General features: G+C 35.0%; 1 protein-coding gene across 1 annotated transcript in view; it reads left to right on the plus strand.

Annotated features, from left to right (window-relative positions):
• The window catches only part of LOC125669026 (uncharacterized), a 143,020-nt gene that overhangs the window by 5,007 nt on the left and 113,654 nt on the right, over positions 1 to 24,359 (plus strand). Inside the window, exons 3-4 of the mRNA XM_056161390.1 lie at positions 15,412 to 15,516; positions 15,622 to 15,748. Of these exons, the coding sequence (XP_056017365.1) occupies positions 15,412 to 15,516; positions 15,622 to 15,748 (232 nt within the window). The remainder of the gene's footprint in view (positions 1 to 15,411; positions 15,517 to 15,621; positions 15,749 to 24,359) is intronic.

Genomic DNA, 24,359 nt, shown 5'->3' on the forward strand with positions numbered 1-24,359 from the left:
CTTTCAGAGTGCCATTTCCTATTAACTATAATCCTACATGAGTCAAACCTACATTGATAATCATCTATGAATCTTTCTAACATTCACGATTTGTATGTAATTGACCTTTATATGTGACCAGCAAGGTAAAAGTCTTTGCAGCATATATTACCAAACTCCAAGGATGATGCCTTCAACATACATATTTTGTTGTAGTTTTCCCCCCATTTTGCAAAAATCTCTTTGATAAAAGTTCATTCTCACATTAATCCGACACATGTACTAATGCTCCTCTTTACAAAATTTAACCCACCAGGCAACTTTGTTGACAACTATTTAAGATTTATTATGTTCCCCAAACAAAGTTTGGGAACATATTGTTTTTACTCTGTTTCTTTCTATGTCTCCGAACTCATAGTGTTGGAGACATATTGTTTTTGCTCCGTTTCTTATTATTAAGTTTCTTATTATTAAGTTATAGTGATTGTACTGTTTATCATTATTAGGGTCTTCCGTCTTCAGCGGAAGAACCTTTTATTATTCTATTGGTTTTTTTTTTCACTTTTCTTATTATTAGGGTCTTCCGTCTTCAGCGGAAGAACCTTCTATTATTCTATTGTTGATTTTTCACTTTTCTTTTTATCATTTTTATTCTTTTTTTTTTCCTTACTGATTTTGTGCAGAGCATTTCTCAGAGATGGCTTGATCGATTTGCTCCAAATTTTCTGGGTGATGCGTTTTCACCTGAAGTTTATACATCTGTTTCAATTTTTGAACATTCACTTCCGGTTGTAAGTTACGTACGATTTTCCGTTTTTAAAACGGCATTTTGTCCAGACGTTTTTTCATAAACGGTTAAAGATTGAGTCTTGAAACTTTCAGGGATGATAGATGGTGACCTGTACCTTTGTAATAAGGTTTATCAATGCGATTCGTCACTTTCGGTCGTCACAGGAAGTGAATAAAAGAAACGTCAAATTTCAAATTTATGCTTTTGAAACAAATCTTGCATAGATTAATAAAGTCTCTTTAGGCGTTTCAGAATATGTTAGAATTACCGGAAGTTTAACCAGCAACTTCCGGTTTTTAGAGAAAAACTTCGAAAAATTGGTTTTTGTTTGTCTTCGTATATCTCGCTTATTGATCAAGTTTTTAATACGATATTTACAGATATTATTGACATTATCCATCTCTAGGGTACCCTTTCATATTATTTCAAAATTCACTTCCGGTCGCGAGTTACGGCTGAATTTCCGTTTTTCAAATGACATTTTGTCCGGCCGTTTTCTCAAAAATTGTTGAAGATTGAGTCTTGAGACTTTCAGGGATGATAGAGGGTGACTTGTAGCTTTGTAATAAGGTTTATCATTGCGATCCGTCACTTCTGGTCGTTACCGGAAGTGAAGAAAAGAAACGTCAAATTTCAAATTTATGCTTTTAAAACAAAACTTGCATAGATTAATTAGGTCTCTTTAGGCGATTCAGAAAATGTTAGACTTACCGGAAGTTTAACCAGGAACTTCAGGTTTTTAGAGAAAAACTTCGAAAAAATGGGTTTTCTTTGTCCTCTAATACCTCGTCTATTTATCAAGTTTTTAATACGATATTTACAGATATTATTGACATTATTCACATCTAGGGTAACCTTTAACACTATTTCAAAATGCACTTCCGGTTGCAAGTTGCCGCCGAATTTCCGTTTTTCAAATGACATTTTGTCCGGCCGTTTTCTCATAAACGGTTAAAGATTGAGTCTTCAAACTTTCAGGGATGATAGATGGTGACTTGTAGCTCTGTAATAAGGTTTATCATTGCGTTCCGTCACTTCCGGCCGTCACCGGAAGTGAACAAAAGAAATGTCAAATTTCAAATGTATACTTTTGAATCAAAACTTGCATATATTAATTAGGTCTCTTTCGGCATTTCAGAAAATGTTAGACTTACCGGAAGTTTAACCAGCAACTTTCGGTTTTTAGAGAAAAATCTCGAAAAATGGTTACTTCATTGCAATTATATCTCTCGCTTATAAATCAAGTGTGTGATAGGATATTCACATGTATAATTGACATTATCCAACTTTAGAGTATAGTGAATTATTGTTTTTTCCAATTCACTTCCGTTCGTTAAATGTCTACGATTTCCGGGGTTTTTTTCTCCAGGCGTTTTCTCATAAATAATCAAAGATTGAGTCTTGAAACTTTCAGGAATGTTAGATTATGACGTGTAGATGTGACATACGTGTTTCAATTTTGTTGCCGTCACTTTCGTCATCCACCGGAAGTACCTTAAAAATATGTAATTTTTCATTTTTCTAAATTCTAATGCTCATAACATTATTTATTAGAGTTAAAAAGTCATACCACTTCCACCGGAAGTTGGTTTTTCGAAACCAGAAGTTGTCCGAAAACTCAGTATTTTTCATGGAGATTTTTAGTGTGGGTTCCTACGCGGTCTATGTGGAATTTTTAGTCGTTTTATGGACTCCCGAGATACTCGAAAGTGAATGAAACAAAACCGGAATTGTTCATAATTGATAGATCATGTCTTACATGAACGTGTTTATTTGTTTTATGTATAGTCATTCTTCACAAATTGAATTCTCCCAGTCAAGATCCTATCTCGTCAGGAATTGGACGGAAGACCTATTCGTTGCTCGCAACGAGATCATTTCTAGTTAAGAACTTCCGTCTCAACGGAAGACCTTATAGTGATTCTTATGTTTCTTTTCCTCTATTATTAAGGTCTTCCGTTCTTCACGGAAGACCTTATAGTGATTCTACTGTTTCTTATTAAGGTCTTCCGTCTCAACGGAAGACCTTATAGTGATTCTTATGTTTCTTTTCCTCTATTATTATTATGTCTCCGAACACAAAGTGTCGGAGACATATTGTTTTTGCTCCGTTTCTTATTATTATTATTATTTTCTTCTTATTCTTATTATTCCTCTTCTTTAGTGAGAAATTTGTCCGACCGATTTTGTGAAAGTGCTTCAACAGATCCACTTCAAACTTTGTGAGCTGATAGGGGGTCACTAGGAGGGGTGCATTCAACGTTTCAAATTTTCAAAATGGCCGCCGTTTCAAGATGGCGGCCAAAAAACGTCAAAAACTCAAGGTTGTCGGATTTCAACCAAATTCTATTTCTAGGGTAATTTAGTGACCCCAAGTCCATTTCCACCATCAATTTTTTTTGAGCCACTATTTTCAAAATGGCCGCCATATACCGAAATATTTGAAAGTGTTAAAATCTCAACAACATTTGGGTTCTGGGGTAAATGGAGGGTCCACAATTCATTTCTAGCATCAGTATTTCCTTCCAATCAATTTTCAAATGTTTCAAAATGGCCGCCATTGAAGAAAATGGCGGAAAAAAAATCAAGTCCGTCGGATTTCAACCAAATTTAGTTTCTAGGGTTATTTGAGAATCCTGATCTGGCATCAAAAATCATTTCTGACAAGGGGAGGTGTTCGGAGACATTTGTGTTGGCATCCCAACACAGTTATAGCTCGTTATTATTGTTCTTTTTCTTACCGATTTTGTGCACGCGATTTCTCTAAAACGGCTTGATAGATTTTCATGAAACTTTCAGGAAAGATGTAAAATAGAATTGTCTAGAAAGTTTTTCTTTGGTTTTGCAAAAATCACTTCCGGTCGCAAGTTACGGCTGAATTTCCGTTTTTCAAATGACATTTTGTCCGGGCGTTTTCTCATAAATGGTTAAAGATTGAGACTTCAGACTTTCAGGGATGATAGATGGTGACTTGTAGCTATGCAATAGAGTATTATCATTGCCATCCGTCACTTCCGGCCGTCACCGGAACTGAACAAAAGAAACGTCAAATTTCAAACTAATGCTTTTGACACAAAACTTGCATATATTAATTAGATATCTTTCGGCGTTTCAGAAAATGTTAGTCTTACCGGAAGTTTAAACAGTAACTTCCGGTTTTTAAAGAAAAACTTCGAAAAAATGGTCTTTGTTTGTCCTCGTATATCTCGTTTATTTATTAAACTTTTAATACGATATTTACAGATTTTAATGAGATTATCCATCTTAAGAGAACCCTCTAACACTATTTCAAAAGTCACTTCCTGTCACAAGTTACGGCCGAATTTCCGTTTTTCAAATGATATTTTGTCCGGGCGTTTTCTCATAAACAGTTAAAGATTGAGTCTTCAAACTTTTAGGGATGATAGATTATGAATTGTAGCTGTGCAATAAGGTATTATTTTTGCCATCCGTCACTTCTGGCCGTCACCGGAAGTGAACAAAAGAAACGTCAAATTTCAAAATTATGCTTTTGAAACAAAACTTACATAGATTAGTTAGGTCTCTTTCGGCGTTTCAGAAAATATTAGATTTACCGGAAGTTTAACCAGCAACTTCCGGTTTTCAGAGAAAAACTTTAAAAAAACGGTCTTTCTTTGTCCTCGTATATCTCGTTTATTTATCAACCATTTAATACGATATTTACAGATATTATTGACATTATCCATCTCAAAAGAACCCTGCACCACTATTTCAAAATTCACTTCCGGTCACAAGTTTTAAAGGTCGATAACGTTTTTGTTTTTCATCACATTCTATTGATATTAGGGGTTTAGATGTACATGTATCTTGGTACTCCTTATACAAATTGCTGTGGTTAGAATTACTGCTCAGCACGTGTATGCACGTGTGCTGAATTCTGATTGGACGATTTTAAAATCGCTATAACTTCCTTATATTTGGTGGAAACGTTATGAAATTCATACTGTGGGTACATGATACAAATGCCTGTTGAACGACATCAACAAAAATGCGGAATCATACACACGTGCGCGTGTATGCACGTGCAACTTTTTTTTCCCATTTCTTGGTAATAAATTGACCATATTGAACGCACTACATGTAATTAAAGGCTACAATAAAATGATTTTTTGCTATAGACTCACAAGGACATCACTTTTGAATTGTGGGAGGTTTGGGGAACATATGTAACGGTCCCCATTACAATTAGAACTAGTATATATTGTATTCTTTTTAATATCAAGATGTTAAAATCATTCTCGAAATGGAAGTAATACATGTCAATATCAATAACAACATGAAAATTCATCTAAAAATTTATATATTAACAAATATAATTACATGTACATAATTGTATGTATAACAATGCATGTACTAAATTTCTTAAACATGTATTGTAACAAATTTTATTTTTGGTGAATATCAAACATTTTTTTTAAATTTTACTGTCAAATGTCCATATGAAATAAATGAATAAATAAATATGTAAGATGACATCAATGTAGCAGATGGACAATCAGCATGGATTGGTCATTGGGTAGAGTATCAGACTACGGGTCCTGGGTTGGATTCTCAGTCCTGTCATATATTTTTGAATCATTCCTCTGCTTGTCCTTTCACACAATCATGGCAATGGAAGATGAGCATTTCTCGGTTTCACAAAAGATTTTTCAGGCCATTACAGCATTGTACCCATAAACCTAAAAAATGATAGTATTACATTTATTTAAACAATTGCCATTAGACTGCAATCAAATTTCATAAGGCTTGAAAAATACATGCAACATAATTGTTAGTTAAATAAACTGTAAACTTGTGATAATACTGATTTTATTGTATAGTTATCTACAGTAACACCATATCTGGGAAGATATCAGCAAGTATCACCTACAATTTCTAATTTTAATAATTTATAACCCAAGAGCCCATATTAAGAAAAAGATTTCAAATGACCCCAATGTCAACTTTAGTATTTCTTCATTACCCATTCCCCTTGTAATGAAATTGGCTTCTTTCCAAAACATAAATAAATACTCTTTAACCAAGAATGGTAAGTTTCAATTAAAGACATACACGTTTCTAAATAAAAAATAATTTTCCGTGACATTTCAGGTACAATTCACTTGCATTCTATTTTGTTTCTACAAACTTCTCAGGTTTGATTTAGTCTAGTAGAGTTAACATATTTTGACAGTTCCTGGTTGTGGCAAATAAAAATGTAAAATCAGCTGATATGTACTGCAGTAAGCTATATAAATGGGATTTTACTGTAGGAAAGAAGGTGAGAAAAATCTTCAACACAATTGAGTATCAAACCTAGGACCTTTGCATTACTAGTTAGGTGATCTACTCAAGCTGACATATAAAGCATGATATTTACATTTGCCAATGCACTTCCTTATATGACAGTACTAATGAAATCGATGTTCAATTTCGTATGACATGAATTTGGCCACGTGATCAGTTTGTTCTTGCGTATGAATACAATCACCGCTTCAAAAGTCAGTTCCTGTATTTTCACCTGGCTTCTTGCTTATGCAATGCAGTGGGGGATTTAGACCCCCCCCCCCCCCCCACTCTCGCCACAAATTTAAATAATAGAAATAATGTGAGTAAAATTCCAGATTGGCACCCAAAATGGCTGAGTATTTTGGCTAATACTTGACTTTCACACACACCCCTCGTAAAACCTGGATCCGCCACTGTAATGACATCATAACACAAACAAACGCAGCAGGATATTTATACAGATTTTATTTTGTAAACAAACAAGAATTTCATCAATTTATAAAAGAGAAACATTAAACATATCATTCTGTTGTTTCATTTTATACAGTTTTAAATACCGTCTTCAACTTCTGCATAACGATTTTATAAAGTTCTATGATATTGGAAGCGAAGACATGTAGACAGAGTTATAAGCCTATTTACTTTATGATGATAATTTAACCTGTTGTTTCCTGGCAACTTCCATCACGGATATGGCTCGGCATGATCATAAGCGAGGCTGGTTTCGAGGCTCGAAAAATTTAGACGTTCATGTCAGGGTACCGGTGCGAGTCTTCATTAAAATCCTACAACAGAAATTTCTCAAGTGAACAAAAACTCCGTCAGTTCGTTTTTATTTTATTTTACACACACTGAAGGTAAATAAAAGACGCAACCTACCTGCACTTTGTCTAAATCTGTCCTACTGTCTTGAATCGTCCCCTGCATGGCTACGTTTACCGCGAGTCCTAACGATGAACATACCGTTGTTTCTTTCCAAAAACCTTACTAAGAGCTTAACGTTAACTTGACCCATCATATCCACCATCAATCCTCTCAGATCCTTTGAATTTTTGTCAAAATATGTGATCAACAAGCGTTTTCAACTTAGTAAGCTAGACCGACGCCAGTTTCTCCATCGCTGATCGCGACCAAATCACATCACGGATGTAGTTTACTCCGCTTTTCTTGTCGTCATTTCAGTTAACTTTACGCTCTAAATTACCTTTATTTTACACATGTTTCGTCCTTTTTTTTTTTTTTTTTTAACATTTTCAATTAAATATCTCTATCTTATATTCTCTTTTATATTGTTCCTAATTTTTTTATTCGATAAAACTCTAACGAACTATATTTTGTGTTCTACGATCGTTATTTTGGTCATCTGCTACATAATCATGGAAGCTCGGTAAGAACACAAATCGAAATACAAAATATAAATATAAGAAATAAAATATCATTTTTGAATGTTATTGGGATATGACATGAAGTTGGTACGTGATGAAATCTACTATAACGCCCTTCGGGCGTTATAGGATTTGATCACGTGACCAAATTCATGTCATATCCCAACAACATTAAAAAATGATATCTTATTTCTTAAGTAATACTACATTATAAATTTAAAGGGGCATATTTACTGTGAAAGTGATGGCAACCATTTTTAGCTCACCTGCGCTGAAAGCTCAAGTGAGCTTTTCTGATCGCCTGTTGTCCGTCGTCTGTCCGTCTGTCTGTAAACTTTTTACATTTACGACTTCTTCTTCAGAACCACTGGGCCAATTTCAACCAAACTTGGCCAAAATCATCCTTGTGCAAAGAGCTTTTAAGTTTGTTCAAATGAAAGGCCATGTCCCTTTCAAAGGGGAGACAATCACAAAAATAGAGTGGGGTCATTTAAAAATCTTCTTCTCAAGAACCACTGGACCAGAAAAGCTGATATCTACATGAAAGCTTCCTGACATAGTACAGATTCAAGTTTGTTAAAATCATGGCCACCGGGGGTCGGATGGGGCCACAATAGGGGATCAAAGTTTTACATACAAATATATAGGGAAAATCTTTAAACATCTTCTTCTCAAGAACAACTGAGCCAGAAAAGCTGATATTTACATGAAAGCTTTCTGACATAGTGCAGATTAAAGTTTATTAAAATCATGGCCCCCGGGGGTAGGATGAGGCCACAAGGGGGATCAAAGTTTTGCATACAAACATATAGGGAAAATCTTTTAAAAAATTCTTCTCAAAAACTACCGGCCCAGGAAAATGGAAATTTTCATGAAAACTTTCTAACATAGTGCAGATTCAAGTTTGTAAAAATCATGGCCTCCGGGGATAGGATGGGACCACAAGGAGGGATCAAAGTTTTGCATACAAATATATAGGGAAAATCTTAAAAATCTTCTTCTCAAAAAGTACCGGGCCAGGAAAATGGAAATTTACATGAAAGCTTCCTGATATAGTGTAGATTCAAGTTTGTTAAAATCATGGCCCCGGGAGTAAGATGAGGTGACAATAAGGGATCAATTTTTACATACAAATATATACTATTAGGGAAAATCATTAAAAATCTTCTGGAAAATCATAATATGGTATTCCAGGTATTGTAAAAAGTTTGAAGTTACCATGTACATAAATGATTGATTTTATATTGTTTAACGTACCATTCGAGAATGTTACACTTATAAAGTTGACATGAACATTTGACAGATATGTTCTTTGTATCGGTCATGACTGTTTCAAGAATTTTGAATACTTGGATCAACTTCCTTTATGACCACTACAAAGGATTGATACCATGGCCAACGAGAGAACATATTTTGGCTGATCTCCCAAAAGCATTTATGGAAATGCCAACTGTAATAATGATTGGTTTTATATAGCGCTTTTTCCAGCTGCTCAAAGCAGCTTTACAATACATTATTACCCCGGCAGACCTTATATCATTCTAGAACTTTCTCAGCTTCCTGTAGTCTAGTCAATCTAGCAAATCACCTCAAAGTAATTGCAACAGAAACAAACTCGATGGAATTTAATAAACAAACCCGTGGTTAACAACATACAAAAAATCGGACAAAATCGGACAATGGGAAATATTTCAAATTTAGACTTAAATGTTTTAATAAACCATCGATATTTTGTGGAGTTTACGGCACGCCGTACACGTAAAGGGGAGTAACTTAACTGTGACAGTCATCGGAATAAAGTTATACACGACGATCTAAAGTGCATGTAATAAAAAACGCGATTAAACAGCTTAACAGTTGTATTAAAAAGGTGATTTTAAGACCTTCTATATACATACAATATTGCTCAGCATCTCATATTCTTTGCCGACTTCCATTCCCGAAAAACTTTCGAAACAAAGCTTCAAAATATTTTGTTTAACCCTTTACTGAATTAATTTTAATTATGAAACACAATATTTACTTTAGAAGTTATGAATAATCAATTATAAATGAAATCTTAAAGAATTAGTGTCAATTTACAAGGGGGAATTACGTTTGTTAAAAAAGAAAGTATGGAAAGCCATTAGGGTTAAAAGTTTCAGTTATTTTGTATCTTCATCATTTGAGCAAGCGTTTTGTATTAAAAACTTTTATAAAACTAAGTAAGTAAAGTAATTTTGCTTTTCTTTTTCAAATTCAGGTTTGGGGAGTAATTTATGGGTAATAATAATGATAATAAAATATTGATAATATGAATAATAAAAATCAATGTAAGTAAACACTTGCGCATAGTATAATGATTTGATGTAATATCTAGTAGTTACTCTTTCTTGTCTTGGGCTCACGACCTGCGGAACCACATCTCCTAGCAGCATGCGACCAGCGCGCTAGACCGCCCGGCTATCTATTCAAGACAAAACTTGTTTTCGATGACGATGGAATTCTCGCCACGCTGGCACACGATCATTGAGAATGGAAATGGGATACAGTTATTTATCGTAAATTTTAGAGGATCATACAAAATGCACATTGTATTTGAAATGTCTTTATATAAAGCACAGAAATAGCAACGAACTTTGAAATAAACATAACTGCCCTAAGGGACGCGATCAATCTCGGATGAAAATTTAAATTCAATTAGTTAGGGGGAGGGGGATAAAAACTCCCGTAAGTTTCTGTCATCCGACATCGATTACACTTTAGCGGAAAAAGGAAAAAGACAAGCGACTGTTGAATACCACATAATATTTAAAACATTAATGAACATTTAATAGATTTAATGTACACTTTCATTTGTGAATAAACAGTAGACCTTGTTTGTTGTTTGATCGTGTTCTTCTGGCAATCATTATTTTTCGCTGTTCACCATATCCGAATCTTCAATGGTACGGCCTACCTAATATTGTTTTGAACTTAATCAGTCCATATCATTATCTTCCCACCATTTTACTCCATAATCACATTGTTTTGTAAGTTTTCCCTCTAAATTTATCTGATTTCTGTAATTTTCAAGAATAATTTTATTTTCATCCCGACCCGACCATGGTACAAACTCTTTAAACCATAGTCAGTAAACACGCTTTACAACGAAACCACCACCATTTTTATCACTCAGTACAACAGTGTATCACTCTTGTCATCAATGTAGTTTATCGATATTTGTCGTTTTTACGTGTTATTTGTTTATGTAATATATGTCTCTTGATAAAGACGCGGGTTGCGTCGAAAATTCGAGTTTTAAATAACCAACAGTGTCGTGGCCTTTTCAGTGCTTATATATATATATATATATATATATATATATATATATATATATATATATATATCCAATAATAAAAGTCAAGAAACACAAAACTCGAATAACATTTCACTGTTAGCGCTTTCGGCTTTAATGCCTCTTCAGACTATTTATAACTGTCTGAAGAGGCATTAAAGCCGAAAGCGCTAACAGTGAAATGTTATTCGAGTTTTGTGTTTCTTGACTTTTATTATTGGATGTATTTACTGTATCAAATACCGAATTCTTTATTTACAAACTATATATATATATATCATATATATATATAATGAGCACAAAAACAATCATCGGGCTCCTAGCAACAATGGGTCTGCCTCCTCTTATTATTACATACAAACTTGGTTATTTTTACGTGCAGAGATAGATCTATAGTCGGATAGGCTAACACCCCTCCCCCCCCCCCTTAACAACCCTGTTAAAAACAATGAAAAGACAATATCATATATATATATATATATATATATATATATATATATATATATATATAAATTAATCTATTCATCTACTGACTAGAATAGGTTTATTGTGTTTTATCGGAAAGTTACTTAGAGATCTAATACACAATCTATATTCTATACTGATATATATCTAGAAGTGTGTTTCTCTCTCCTAGGTCGCCCTAAATCATCTTCATATACAGATTTGTATATTGTGAGTCCGCGATTATCACGCAGGCAAATGACACTAAAGAAGTAGGTCGTAGTTAAAAGTTTGAAGATATTGACATTAAGAGCATTAATAGCGAGCGCAGCGAGCCAGCGCGGAGCGCTGGCTCGTACTGCGAGCTCTAATGACTAGAACGCGGGAAATAATCCGAGCTAAATCTCAACCTCTAACAAGAATTATTTTTTGACGCCAATCCCAGAAGTCCCCCGTACAAAATGGCGGATGGTTCGATTCGTAAAATAATAATTTAAAAAAATCTTTGAAGTATTACAAACCTTTCTTATTTGAAAGGAAAGGATGAAAATCATATTCTTCCCCCTTTCTTTTTCTTTTTAAAATATTGTCTAAAGAAATGTAAACAGTCACGTCACAACTACCAGGCTACGTCACAACACACTCGTTGCATTTCCCGCAAAACTGGTTCCTACATTGGCGAGAAGAGCAAGACAGTAATCCTACGTATTGACAGTGAACCAGATCAGTTTTCCTTGTTTTCAATATAAATTTTTTGAAAATGTATTCAGATATGCTGCGCTCGCCCCAACGGTCACACCGTAATCATATTATAAAAGTATGGATTTTATTTTAAACATAGAATGATCAAAAGATCATTAAAAAGTAGGGAGACTCTGTTCAAATTACTGTGTAAAGTAATGAACTTGATGTTTATGTTCTTGTTTTGAAAGTTGTTTACGTTTGACGTTATGTTTTTCGTCATTCTACAGTGACGTCACAGTATACGCGGCCTAAGAAATCGGTATCCCATAATGCCTAAATGGAAGAGTTTGGTTTATGAGCAAACGAACTCTGGTGGAAGTTTGGTTCAAAGCGCCCCAGCTCAGCATGGTACACCCTTAGCTCGGTACGCGCTTCCCGCTTAGCTCATATTATGACGTCATAGCGCTTTCCAAGCTCAGTGCACTCTGTTGACCCTAAAAGTGCACTTAGTTGACCCGTCTATCTAGGTTGGTTATACTACAGGCACATAAACATAAACAACAAATTCTTGTAGGGGCTAACAGGAAAATCGTGCGTAGAATTATTCCTACACATAATTATTTAAAACATGGAAAGGAAATGTGATACAGCTCACTGAATTGTTTATACGACTGTAAAATAATTTTTCATTAACATATCTGAATGCGAAAAACACAACAAACTGGTCGAGGATGAAAAAATGTCCAGGTTATACGACGTTCCCTCTCTCAATGACGTCAATGTTTGAAAGTAAATTCTCGCGGAAATGATCACATATTCCAGGCTCTTACACATTTTCAATGATTCTTCTACGGGGAATATGACTCGATCGTAATAGACCTATACCATTTTCAAATATTTATCCTACTTTTTTAACCAAAGAAAGCGAGATGTTTATTTTCTTTATTGAATTTAGAGTGTATGTTACAACATTTATAACAATTTTTTCTTAATAAAATGGTCTGAAACTTGTGAGATAAGTACATATTGCCACGCTTCATTTAATGGCGTCGTTAGAATCACTGATATCGCGCATGTAAATTTTTATAATTTTGTTTTGTTCCAAATCATTTAATAACTTTTTAAGTGATGACTTAACAACGATGCTTATTGGATGAAAAATTCGTTTGATTTCTTAGTTTTAAAAATATTCGTCTGGCGTTTATCTGGAATACTTTTCTCTGGAATGCGTCTTCTCCGTTTCAAGTTTTGTGCTATTTATAGAACGAGAATTTGCTCACAAGCATTGTAAACGAAATGTATTCGTTTGACTTTTTTCAATCAAAAGACACAGATCTGGCATTAAAATCAACAATCCAAGAGGTTTAATTTGGCGTCTGATTCATTTAATTCTGCACAGTAACTCGACGTCACTTGAATGCACATTCAATTTTGTTGTTGTTTTCTTTGTTACGTACATGTACATGTTTTCCTACGGTACGTCCCATTTCAAAACGATATTTAAAGCTTCCTGATGAGAGAACCTATTTGTATTTCTATAAAAGACATAATTAAATGATAAGAAACTACATGCATCAAACGACAAATTGGACAGAAACGCACATCGATGAAATTTTCCGTCCAATTTTCCGTACAATATACATGCCTCAGGAAAAAAAATTATAAGTTTCATTTCTTAATTAATGGAGTTGAAAATTCTACTGTATGTATATGCTGAGACGACATAGTGAAAGTTACTGACCAGGAAATGCACGTGCGTTTGATTGATTTTGAATGAATAATGCTTTAAGACTGAATGATGCAAATAAAGCATAGTTGTTGTAGAGCCATCCAAGACTGAACAAAACTAGTACCTATTCATACTTCGTGTGTCGGCAAATGGGCTCTAGAATGTCCCGAGATACCAACCCAGAAAGAAACACAGTAGAACGGGGTTCCTGCTATGGGTGTTGAGAAATAGGACACTGGAACAAATGTGTGCTCAGTGAAAGAAGAAGCAAGGGAGCAAGAATGCTAAGAACGTCCAGAAATTCTGGCGAAAAAAACCCCCATGACATTCGTACGACTGCGAAAAACGTGACATTTGTTAGACTGTTCAATTACAAATGTACTCTACTGTTTTTGTTCAGTCTTGCTGTATTCATCTGATCTGAAGTCATCGTAATCGATTTAGTCGATTGAAAATCAAATCCATTTACGACATTATCTGAGCTGTCGCTCTCTCCATTCCATTTTGACGTTGCCATGCACTCGCTGTCTTCGTTGTTTAGCTCATCAGGATTTTCTGATCATATGCTGATCGTCGTCCATCTCTCCGTAAATTTTACTATTTTTTAAAAATTCTTTTCCAGCATTTCAACCAAATTTGCAATAAAGCACCATTGTTTTCCATGCTGTAAGACAAACCTTACCGCCGGCGACCATCATTTAAGCAGACTTCAATCTGCATTACTTGAAGATGCTTGCATTTTGATACAACCTGCTGTTGTTCTTCAAACGAATTTAAAAGATTTTTTCCTATATATCCTCACTTAAAACTTTGATACCCTATTGTGGTTCTATCCGGGACCCATGATTTGAACAATTTTGAATCTACCTTCTTATAGAAAGCTTTCATGTAAGTTTTGTCTTTCTTGTTCCAGTGATGCTCGAGAAGATTCTTAAAATAGCCACCATATTTTCACTATTCCTTAAAAGTGAATACTGTGAAAGGGATGTGGTCATTCATTTGAACAATTGTGAATCCCCTTTCCTATGATGCATTATGGCAAGTTTGATTAAAATTGGCCCTGTGATTTTGAAGAAGTCAAATATGTTGAAAATGTATGGACATACGGACATATAGACGGACGACGGACAACAGGTGATCAGAAAAGCTCAATTGACCTTATAGCTCATGTGAGCTAATGATATGACCCTAGTGATTAGAATGGGACTAAAACTGGGGATAAAGTTTAGATGATGCATTAATATAGGAGAATGTAGAGCATACCTATGTTGTGTGGATTCTAGTCGGCTTAAGTCAACATCCCGTTTGGCTAAGGTGGATCATAAGATGGATTCAATTGTTTTCCTTTGGGATAAAGATCTTCTGTAGAACAACAGAACCAAATTGGCTTAGATGAGTGTTGTACCCGATGAGGCCTCGTGTTAAGCCGTTTAGTTAGATCGATGGTTCAATGATTGGTATTTATCAATAGAATGCGCCTTGACGACGTCATTGAACCCTAATTGTTCATTCTGTCGATATTTATGACACCATTTGGCAAAGCCTCTTTTAACAAATTCCTCTGAATTTTGTGTATGCTTTTATTTGAACCTTATGATGTTTATGTTTACCAGGGAGGATGTATGCTACTTACGTTGTATTTCATAGGATCACCGTCTTCCTCATAAATGAAGTAATATCAATTTTGAAAAAAAAATTAAACATGATTTACCTGGAATTGTTGTGTCCTGGAAATCAAATACAATGTTCTTAATTGTGCTACTTCTACAAGTGTTTCATCGATTTTCTTTTTCAGATAACATTTCCGAGATCCCACAAGTTTGTTTCTCTGACAAACACCGGAAGTCTAAGTTCCTTTAGTGTGTTATCCAGCTTTGATGGTGTTCTTTGGGAAAGTCAGGTTAATCAACGTTCAATCTTTACAAGAAAATATTTTGGTGCCTAAATCTAAAGCAAAAATTGAGAAAATATACATAAATTGACACCTCTCCTTTTTTCCACACAGATTGCAACTTCAATTGCGTACACTTTTTCGCCTCCTCTATATGGATCTTACTTCCGGCTTATCCCAACGTTGTGCTCAGCAGAATGTAAAGTAAATATGACCCTGGAAGGATGCGATTGCACGACAGGTATGGAATGAAGTGATTACGGTATTCTGGAAGGTTGACGATAGAGTGAAATAAAAATGTACATGTTTGTTTTGATGTTTTCCGCCACACTCAACAATTTTTCAGTTATCTGGTGGCGCCCAGTTTTTGTTGGTGGAAGAGAGAACCCAGATACGATGTGCCTGGGAAGAGACCACCGACCTTCCGAAAGTAAACTCTAATGAATATAAATTTATCATTTATGTGATAAAGATAATATCACAATAAGGAGCATGGCACATGCCATAAACATGACACATATTGTCCAGTTGTCCAGTTACACTTTCAAAGCATATACATTATCTTCTCTGAGTTATTCTTTTCAATTATCTTGTGTGAGCAAATAAATAAAAAAACTGCACAGAAGACACACACACACACACACACACACACACACATATATATATATATATATATATATATATATATATATATATATATACATGTATATATATATATATATATATATATATATATATATATATCTATATATATATATATATATTTGCGAGGTCCGTCCACGACAAAAAACGAGGTCGTCATATTTCCGATACAAAGTCTATAACCTTTTTATTATATACTTTCAATTTCATTTAGAAACTAACAATAATTTTATTTTTAACAATTTCTTTATTGGTTTAAGGGTGACGGACCTAATTCGTTTCTATAATAGAGATTTTATTCAAATTTTGATATAAGGTAAAGCATGCATTAATGAGTTAAAATCAATGAAAAAACCAAATGAAAATCGTATTTAATTTTCACCGGGGGGCGTTTCAAAAGTTGACTATGAGGTAGTCAAAATTGCAAAGGAAATATAGGGAAATTTCCAATGTGCAATATAAAAGTTAAAATTTTAAAAATTCTACAATAGAGTTTTAATTGAACATTCAAGGTCAACACACTTGCAATCCTCGACTAGTTTACCTATACCTGTACCTAGTCAAGTTCTGTAACCATTTCCATGATGACAGTCACAACACAACTTTTAATTTTTCACATTTATTGAATCAATAAGCAAACAAATCTCACAATATGACAATTAAACATTTCCAAAAGGGGTAATGGAACATAAATGGCCGCACTGTATTAACCCAAGGGTCCGAGGGAATATCCGGCATACCAACCTAGCCTTGTAAGTATAACGGGCAAACCGGTGGCCTGGCGTTGAGCACCAGTACCGAAAATCCCAAACTATGAACATACCACCCATTTGGGACTGGAAGAGTTTTCAGATTATCCGTTTACCCCGTTTCCCAGAGATTGCACATGGTTGTTAGTACTATTCCATGTACTCCAGGACTAAGCCTCCCCTCCTGTGTATAGAGGTGGAGTGGGCACCAAGACTGACCGACTTGAGTGACCCCAATCAAGAACAACACAATTTTCAAACACATACACATGTAGAATTTCCTTTCTACAAACAAACGCCCTCTGCCTTAGGTGGCAGACGGGGGGAAACAATAGGCCGGACAAGTCTGAAAACTTCCCAATTATATTCCCTCAGACCCGCCACAGACATCGATATGATGTTCCTCCACACAAAAAACCATGCAACCCAACCTAGCAATTTTATGTATTAATATATTAAGCAGGCCTGACCTATAGTTGTCTAAAAAGACCCTATTGCCCTCGTCTGAAAGATGTGTTCCATCATAACGAAACAATTAATATTGTGTACTGATATATGTCATGCCAAATAACACCTCCCCCTAGTTCTGCAATGAATTTTGATGTTTATTGATTTTCTTGGGGTTTTTGTCGATCTTGTGTCCAGTTTTTAATGGTGCTCCATGCCAATATAAACGGGGGAGTATTGAAGACCATACCAACTTAGTGTTTGGTAAAAGTGCATTATACTAAGCAAGCTACATGTTATTTCTTCAACAAACTTTTTACTAGTAAGACCCTCTGTTACGAGGTCATTAGAACCTAGATGAATTATGATAATTTTTTGGTGGTGAATAATGTTTATAAGAAGTTTCATGATCTCTGGGTATTAATTCGTGCCACTGCATCCCTCTTCTGGCATGCCAGCGGATGTCGACTGGTAAATCAAGATCTTTCCCTAGGTGGGTTGATCTGGCAAACTGTCCAGCCCAATAAGGTATAGATGATCCTAGAATCCATATATTTTTTTTTTCAGGGGACCTACAATTCTTTGGTTGGGTTAGTATAAGTGGAAAATGTTTCAAAATGTGTAATTCTTATGTGGATCTACTGATTATGCAATTCGAATGTACTTTAAGAAAACAGGTGATCTCCACCTGCCTGGTTTTTGAAAATCCTCGTAAGGGACCCCTTGTAATGCCATATCTGAAGCCCTACCGATTCTAAAACTATATGTGCCATAGTAACCTGCTGTGTATGAATTTTTAAGTGCTTTTTTGTAATACTGCATTAAATTGGAATCTTGTAAGGGGTGCAGTGTCACTGTGAACTAAGAAAATGTGAGTGGCTGGTGTATGTGGTCTGACTTTTAAGAATTCTGTAATGATTCTAACAGGGCACAAGGTAGAATGTGGTTGACCTTGAATAATAAGTGTTGCTTGCCTGCCTGTTTGTTGGGTTTTTGAATGTGGGATCGTAACTTTGACTTGATTCATGTGAGGCTGAATCTCAATTCCTTGAAATCGAATAAAATGTGAGTTAGTATTATCACCTGTGAACGTGCATTCCCCTACCCTGAGCAAAGCAAAATAAGCTAAACTAAAGGCACATTGCACTTCAATTTGGGTAAAACCTGCATGCTTTACCTGCATTATAATAATGGCAATATTGAGTAGCACTAGTATAATTGGAAGTTAAATGGTTTTGTGTTGCTGGGTTAGCAGTTGAAATAACTTTGCCTTGCTCGCTAAACTTATCTGGGACCTGTGATGGGCTGTTGTTTGGGATATACAATAACCACAACTCACTATTTATCTGACCCCAAGGAGAGTGAGGGTTGGCTACCTTAAGTAGACGAAATTGTTCGTCGTATTTAAACCACCCAGGAGATCGGGATGCCGCAATGCGTATGTCCCGCATGTATTTCAATAATTCCTGCGATCTGGTTGTATATTTTTCAAGCATAATACTGATGAATACAATGAATGCAGAAGTCCATTTTTCAATGGATAAAAAGGTGTTTAACTTTTGCTTAACCAAGCACATGGTGCCGTTACGTATTTGTATTTGACCTTGTGTGTCCACGTGGTCGACCAATTCCGGGGCGGATTTTAAAAGGAGGGATAAATCGATAAACTGGCCCTCCCAGATTTTACTCTTAATTTTCTGGGGTAAGTGTGAACTGATCGGGTCAAAAGTGCGAGTAGTCACACACGGTTGGTACTCGTGGATGTCGAAATTTGGGCCATCGAAATTTACTGTTTGGATATGGTCGATTTGAGGGAGTATAATATTTGACTCACCGCTCTCTGGCACTATTGGCTCAGTATTGATACCGGGCTGTCCGGCTTCGTCCCCGGTCTGGTAGTGGGTATCTGTTTCAATACTGGCACCGGCCACATTGATGATGGCCCTCGTTGGTGTGGTCTGCGGGGCTTGTTGCATATGGGGTTGGCGCCTTCGTCCGCGTCCTCTTGCGGGTGAACTAAAATTCTGCTCGCGTTCCTTGCGGCTTCTGGTAACCAAACGGTTACGAATGGGTGGCATTTTTTGATGATTAACGATCAGATGACAGCTGGATAGGAAAAAGCTATGAGCGTATGCTGTAACCACTTCGGCATAAATTGGAAAAGGAAGTAGCGTGCTTTCCTTAGATAAGTCGTACCAAAGTACAATTGTAGAAATGTTAATTTGTACACCTATTCACGATGTGTAAGACCTAATAACACTAAAGTCTTTCGTCAATTAAATGAAATTATTTAATATGCCAATAAAATAATCTGTCTTATACCAAATTAAAGGATGATTTTAAAAAGACAATAAGCTTACTAATTATAAGAAAAAAAGTATGGGTCATCGGCAATTCTTTTTCAGGGGAGCATGTCAAAGGACGATTTTTGGCCAGTTTTCAAGGAAAATGTCATTGAATAAGAAATGGATAGGTTTTCTACTTGTAGTTTCATACTTTTCCTTTATACTAAATAATCACATGGATTAGGAAAAGGTTCACCAATCATATCTAGACACTGAGTCATTGCATAATATTCCAGGGGTGGTGTCAAAATATGTAATGTATGAACTGTCACAAATTCAATAAATCCGATATAGAGCTCAGTATGCAGTGGATTTGTATATATAGTGTAGGCCTATATGTAATATGCATACTTTGTTTTCATTTTCATAATCTTCAACCTTTCTAAATAAATTCAAAAATTTCAAATGTTTGAATAAAAGCATACATGATAAGAGATCAAGTACATGACTTATCGGACAGTTTCAAGATAGGATCTAACATGTACTTCAAGTGTCATCTTCATCTATAAGATTTTTCTTATGAACACTCTCAGAAACAAAATGGACTTTTATTCCCTGAAACATTTTTATAAGTTAAGCTTAAGAGTAGCATAAATCTGTTTTATTAAAGGAATTCTGATATTTCTTGTAGGCTACTTGTATTGAATGTAAATGCATATATACATGTTTTTGTAATACGGTGGTACATGTTGATTGGTAATTGCAATCTCAGACGCATATTATTCTAACTGACTGTATTTTTCTCTACATCAAAAGATAATGATAAGTCGACTATTTTCGCCAATATATGTGTATCTCTGCCGTGTGATCGGTTCTGTGCTAAGATCTGCGCTAGGATGATATAGATAGTCTTCAAACTATTCAACGGCAGGATCGATTTTCCGCGCAATCGGCATTGTGACGTCAAATACAAAGCCCAGCGGCGTATTCAACGTCACAACTATAGCAGCTGTTCCCAACATTATGACGGAACGATTTGTTTGGGTTTTTTTTTTTTTTTTTTTGTCGGAAGAGGAATTATTCTGCTTTGGTATAATAATAAAATATCTATCCAATGGGTAGGGGCGATAGCGTGTTTATTGTCAGCCGAGAAACTACCCCCGGTCCTGCCTCTGTTCTTCGTTTGTTGTTGATTGATACGGTTTTAGTCATTATTTCTTTGTCGTTTTAATGAATGGTCGAAAGATTTCAAAATATAATTCTACCCTCTTTTCCGCAGTTGGTTGTAAATAGATATTGTCGTCGGTTTTTGAGTAATACGCTTCTGGTGCATGCCGTAAATCGTTAATTGTTTATAGAGTAATACAGTAATTACTATTGATAAAAATATTCATGATATAAACTATATTCAGAAGTAAAATTTTAATAACAAAAGAGTCTCTTTTTTTTTTTTTTATTTCGTTGTGCATACGCAAGACAGTTTGATTCATCCCATATGCGCGGAAGGTTGTAAAACACGGACAATTACGGAAATTATACATAAAACACGGAAGAATCACGGACAGATTTTTTAAAGTCACCATCGTCGCAAACCACGGGTTATTGTTTCATTCTATTTGTGAAATAGAATGAAACAATAACCCGTGGTTTGCGACGATGCGGATTCACAGATACAAAAGTTATGGAAATTCTATAAATCGACTTTATTGAAGAATTGATATAAAATATGGATTAAAACAAGATGTATTACTTGTATAATGAAAGAAATATACAGTCTCAAGTTCAGTTCGTAAATTTCGCATGTTCATAATGTGATGAAACAATTGCAGCGACGTCACAATGCACGGAGACTGTAAATAGCGATGTGCGCGGCTTTCTGCACAGAAGTGCAAAATTTCGAATTAGGTCTGTCGTCCTTAAATGAGTAAACGACGAAAAACACGAAAAAATTGAAATTTAACGGCGTAGAAATTTGATTGTGACGTAATGTTTGCGGGCCGGAATGTTTCCGGGCATATATCGTGTGATATATGCCCGCAAACTTTTAAAGAAAAAAGAAGAGATGAAATTGAAAGTATATAATATATATATATATATATATATATATATATATATATATGTAAAGTAAATTCTTGCATATAAATAAACATATAATTTTTTTAAATTTAAATAGATAGTACACATATACATACACGCAAAAATGTTCATTAAGATAGTTTATAGACAGTACTGTTCCCTTTTGTTTATACCAACTGGTACATATGTATTTTAAAGCTTTTTCTTCCATAGATTTTCTCTATATTTCCGGTAAATATCATTTTTGTACAGTTTTTCAATGCCTATTATGCTATAATCATCTATGGTGTGAAAATCGGAATAAAAATGAACAGCCACAGGGTCATTAGTTTCCCTTCTGATGAGTGATAAATTCAAGACATGTCTCTGATATAAAGTCCCACCAGTTTCTCCCATATACACAATATTGTTACATTTTTTTACAAAAAACTCCATACACTACATTGCAAGATTTACAATTAATATAATTTTTGATGTGATAAATGTAGATAAACTGTAAAATGTAAAAGTAGATAAACTAAATCGTTCAGATCTGCTGAAATATAATAAAAAGAAACAATGTGATCGTGTTCCCTTAGTACTTGCCTATTCGAAAGGTCTTCCAAATTTATTCACAACATCTTAAAGAAGCGTCACCAAATCCTGGAAAATTCTGATCGTCTAAAAGACGCGTTTAAATCCAAACCTATTGTTGCCTTTAGAAGAGACAAAAATCTGAAAGACATTCTAGTTCATAAAAAATAAAATAACTTATTTTTTAATAAAGGAAATCTGTGCGAGCCGTGTGGTGCTAAGAAATGTATTCTTTGTAAATATGTTGTCAAAACAAGCCAGTTTGAGGATGATAATGGAAACATTTATCACATCAAAAATTATACTAATTGTAGATATTTGAAAGTGTTAAAATCTCTACAACATTTGGGTTCTGGGGTAAATGGAGTGTCCACAATTCATTTCTAGCATCAGTATTTCCTTCCAATCTATTTTCAAATGTTTCAAAATGGCCGCCATTGAAGAAAATGACAGCCAAAAATCAAGTCCGTCGGATTTCAACCAAATTTAGTTTCTAGGGTTCTTTGAGGATTCTGAGTGCATAACTGACATCAAAAAGCATTTCTGACAAGGGGAGGTGTTCGGAGACATTTGTGTTGGCATCCCAACACAGTTATAGCTCGTTATTATTCATCTTCTTTAATGAAAAATTTGTCTGCACGATGATATGAAAGTGCTTCGACTGATCAACTTCAAACTTTGTGAGCTGATAGGGGGTCATAAGGAGGGGTGAAATCAACTTTCCAAATTTTTAAAATGGCCGCCGTTTCAAAATGGCCCCCAAAAACGTCAAAATATCAAAGTTGTCGGATTTCAACCAAATTCTATTTCTAGGGTAATATTGTGACCCCGAGTCCATTTCCACCATCAATTTTTTTTTTTGAGCCGCCATTTTCAAAATGGCCGCCATATACCGATATATTTGAAAGTGTTAAAATCTCTACAGCATTTGGGTTCTGGGATCAACTGAGGGTCCACAGTTCTTTTTTAGCATCAGTATTTCCTTCCAATCTATTTTCAAATGTTTCAAAATGGCCGCCATTGAAGAAAATGGCGGCCATAAATCAAGTCAGTCGAATTTCAACCAAATTTAGTTTTTAGAGTTTATTGAGGATCCTGAGTGCATATCTGGCATCAAAAAGCATTTCTGACATGTGGAGGTGTTCGGAGACATTTGTGTTGGCATCCCAACACAGTTATAGCTCGTTATTATTATTGTTCTTTTTCTTACCGATTTTGTGCACGCGATTTCTCAAAAACGACTGGATATATTTTCATGAAACTTTCAGGAAAGATTTAAAATAGTATTGTCTAGAAGAGTGTTTTTTTTTAGTTTTGCCAAATCACTTCCTGTCGCAAAATACGTTCGAATTTCCGTTTTTCAAATGACATATTGTCCGGGCGTTATCTCATCAACGATTAAAGATTGAGTCTTCAAACTTTCAGGGTTGATAAATGGTGAGTTTTAGCTTTGTAATAAGTCAAAATCATTGCAATCCGTCACTTCCGGCCGTCACCGGAAGTGAACAAAACAAACGTCAAATTTCGAAATTATGATTTTGAAACAAAACTTCCATAGATTAATTAGCTTTCTTTCGGCGTTTCAGAAAATGTTAGACTTAACGGAAGTTTAACCAGCAACTTCCGGTTTTTAGAGAAAAACTTCGAATAATTGGTCTTTTTTTATTACCATATCTCTCGCTTATAAATCAAGTGTTTGATATGATTTTCACATATATAATTGACATTATGCATCTTTAGAGTATAGTGAATTATAGTGGGGGTTTTTCAAAGTTCACTTCCGTTCGTTATATATCTACGATTTCCGGGTATTTTTCTACAGGCGTTTTCTCATAAATAATCAAAGATTGAGTCTTGAAATTTTCAGCAATGTTAGATGGTGACTTGCAGATGTGACATTCGTATTTTAATTTTGTTGCCGTCACTTCCGTCATCCACCGGAAGTACCTTAAGATATGCATTTTTCATTTTTTTTAAATTCTAATGTCCATAACATTATTTAATAGAGCGAATAAGTCATACCATTTCCACCGGAAGTTGGTTGTTAAAACCGGAAGTTGTCTAAAAACTCAGTATTTTT

This window comes from Ostrea edulis, chromosome 4 (assembly GCF_947568905.1).
Source record: "Ostrea edulis chromosome 4, xbOstEdul1.1, whole genome shotgun sequence".
Taxonomy (NCBI): domain Eukaryota; kingdom Metazoa; phylum Mollusca; class Bivalvia; order Ostreida; family Ostreidae; genus Ostrea; species Ostrea edulis.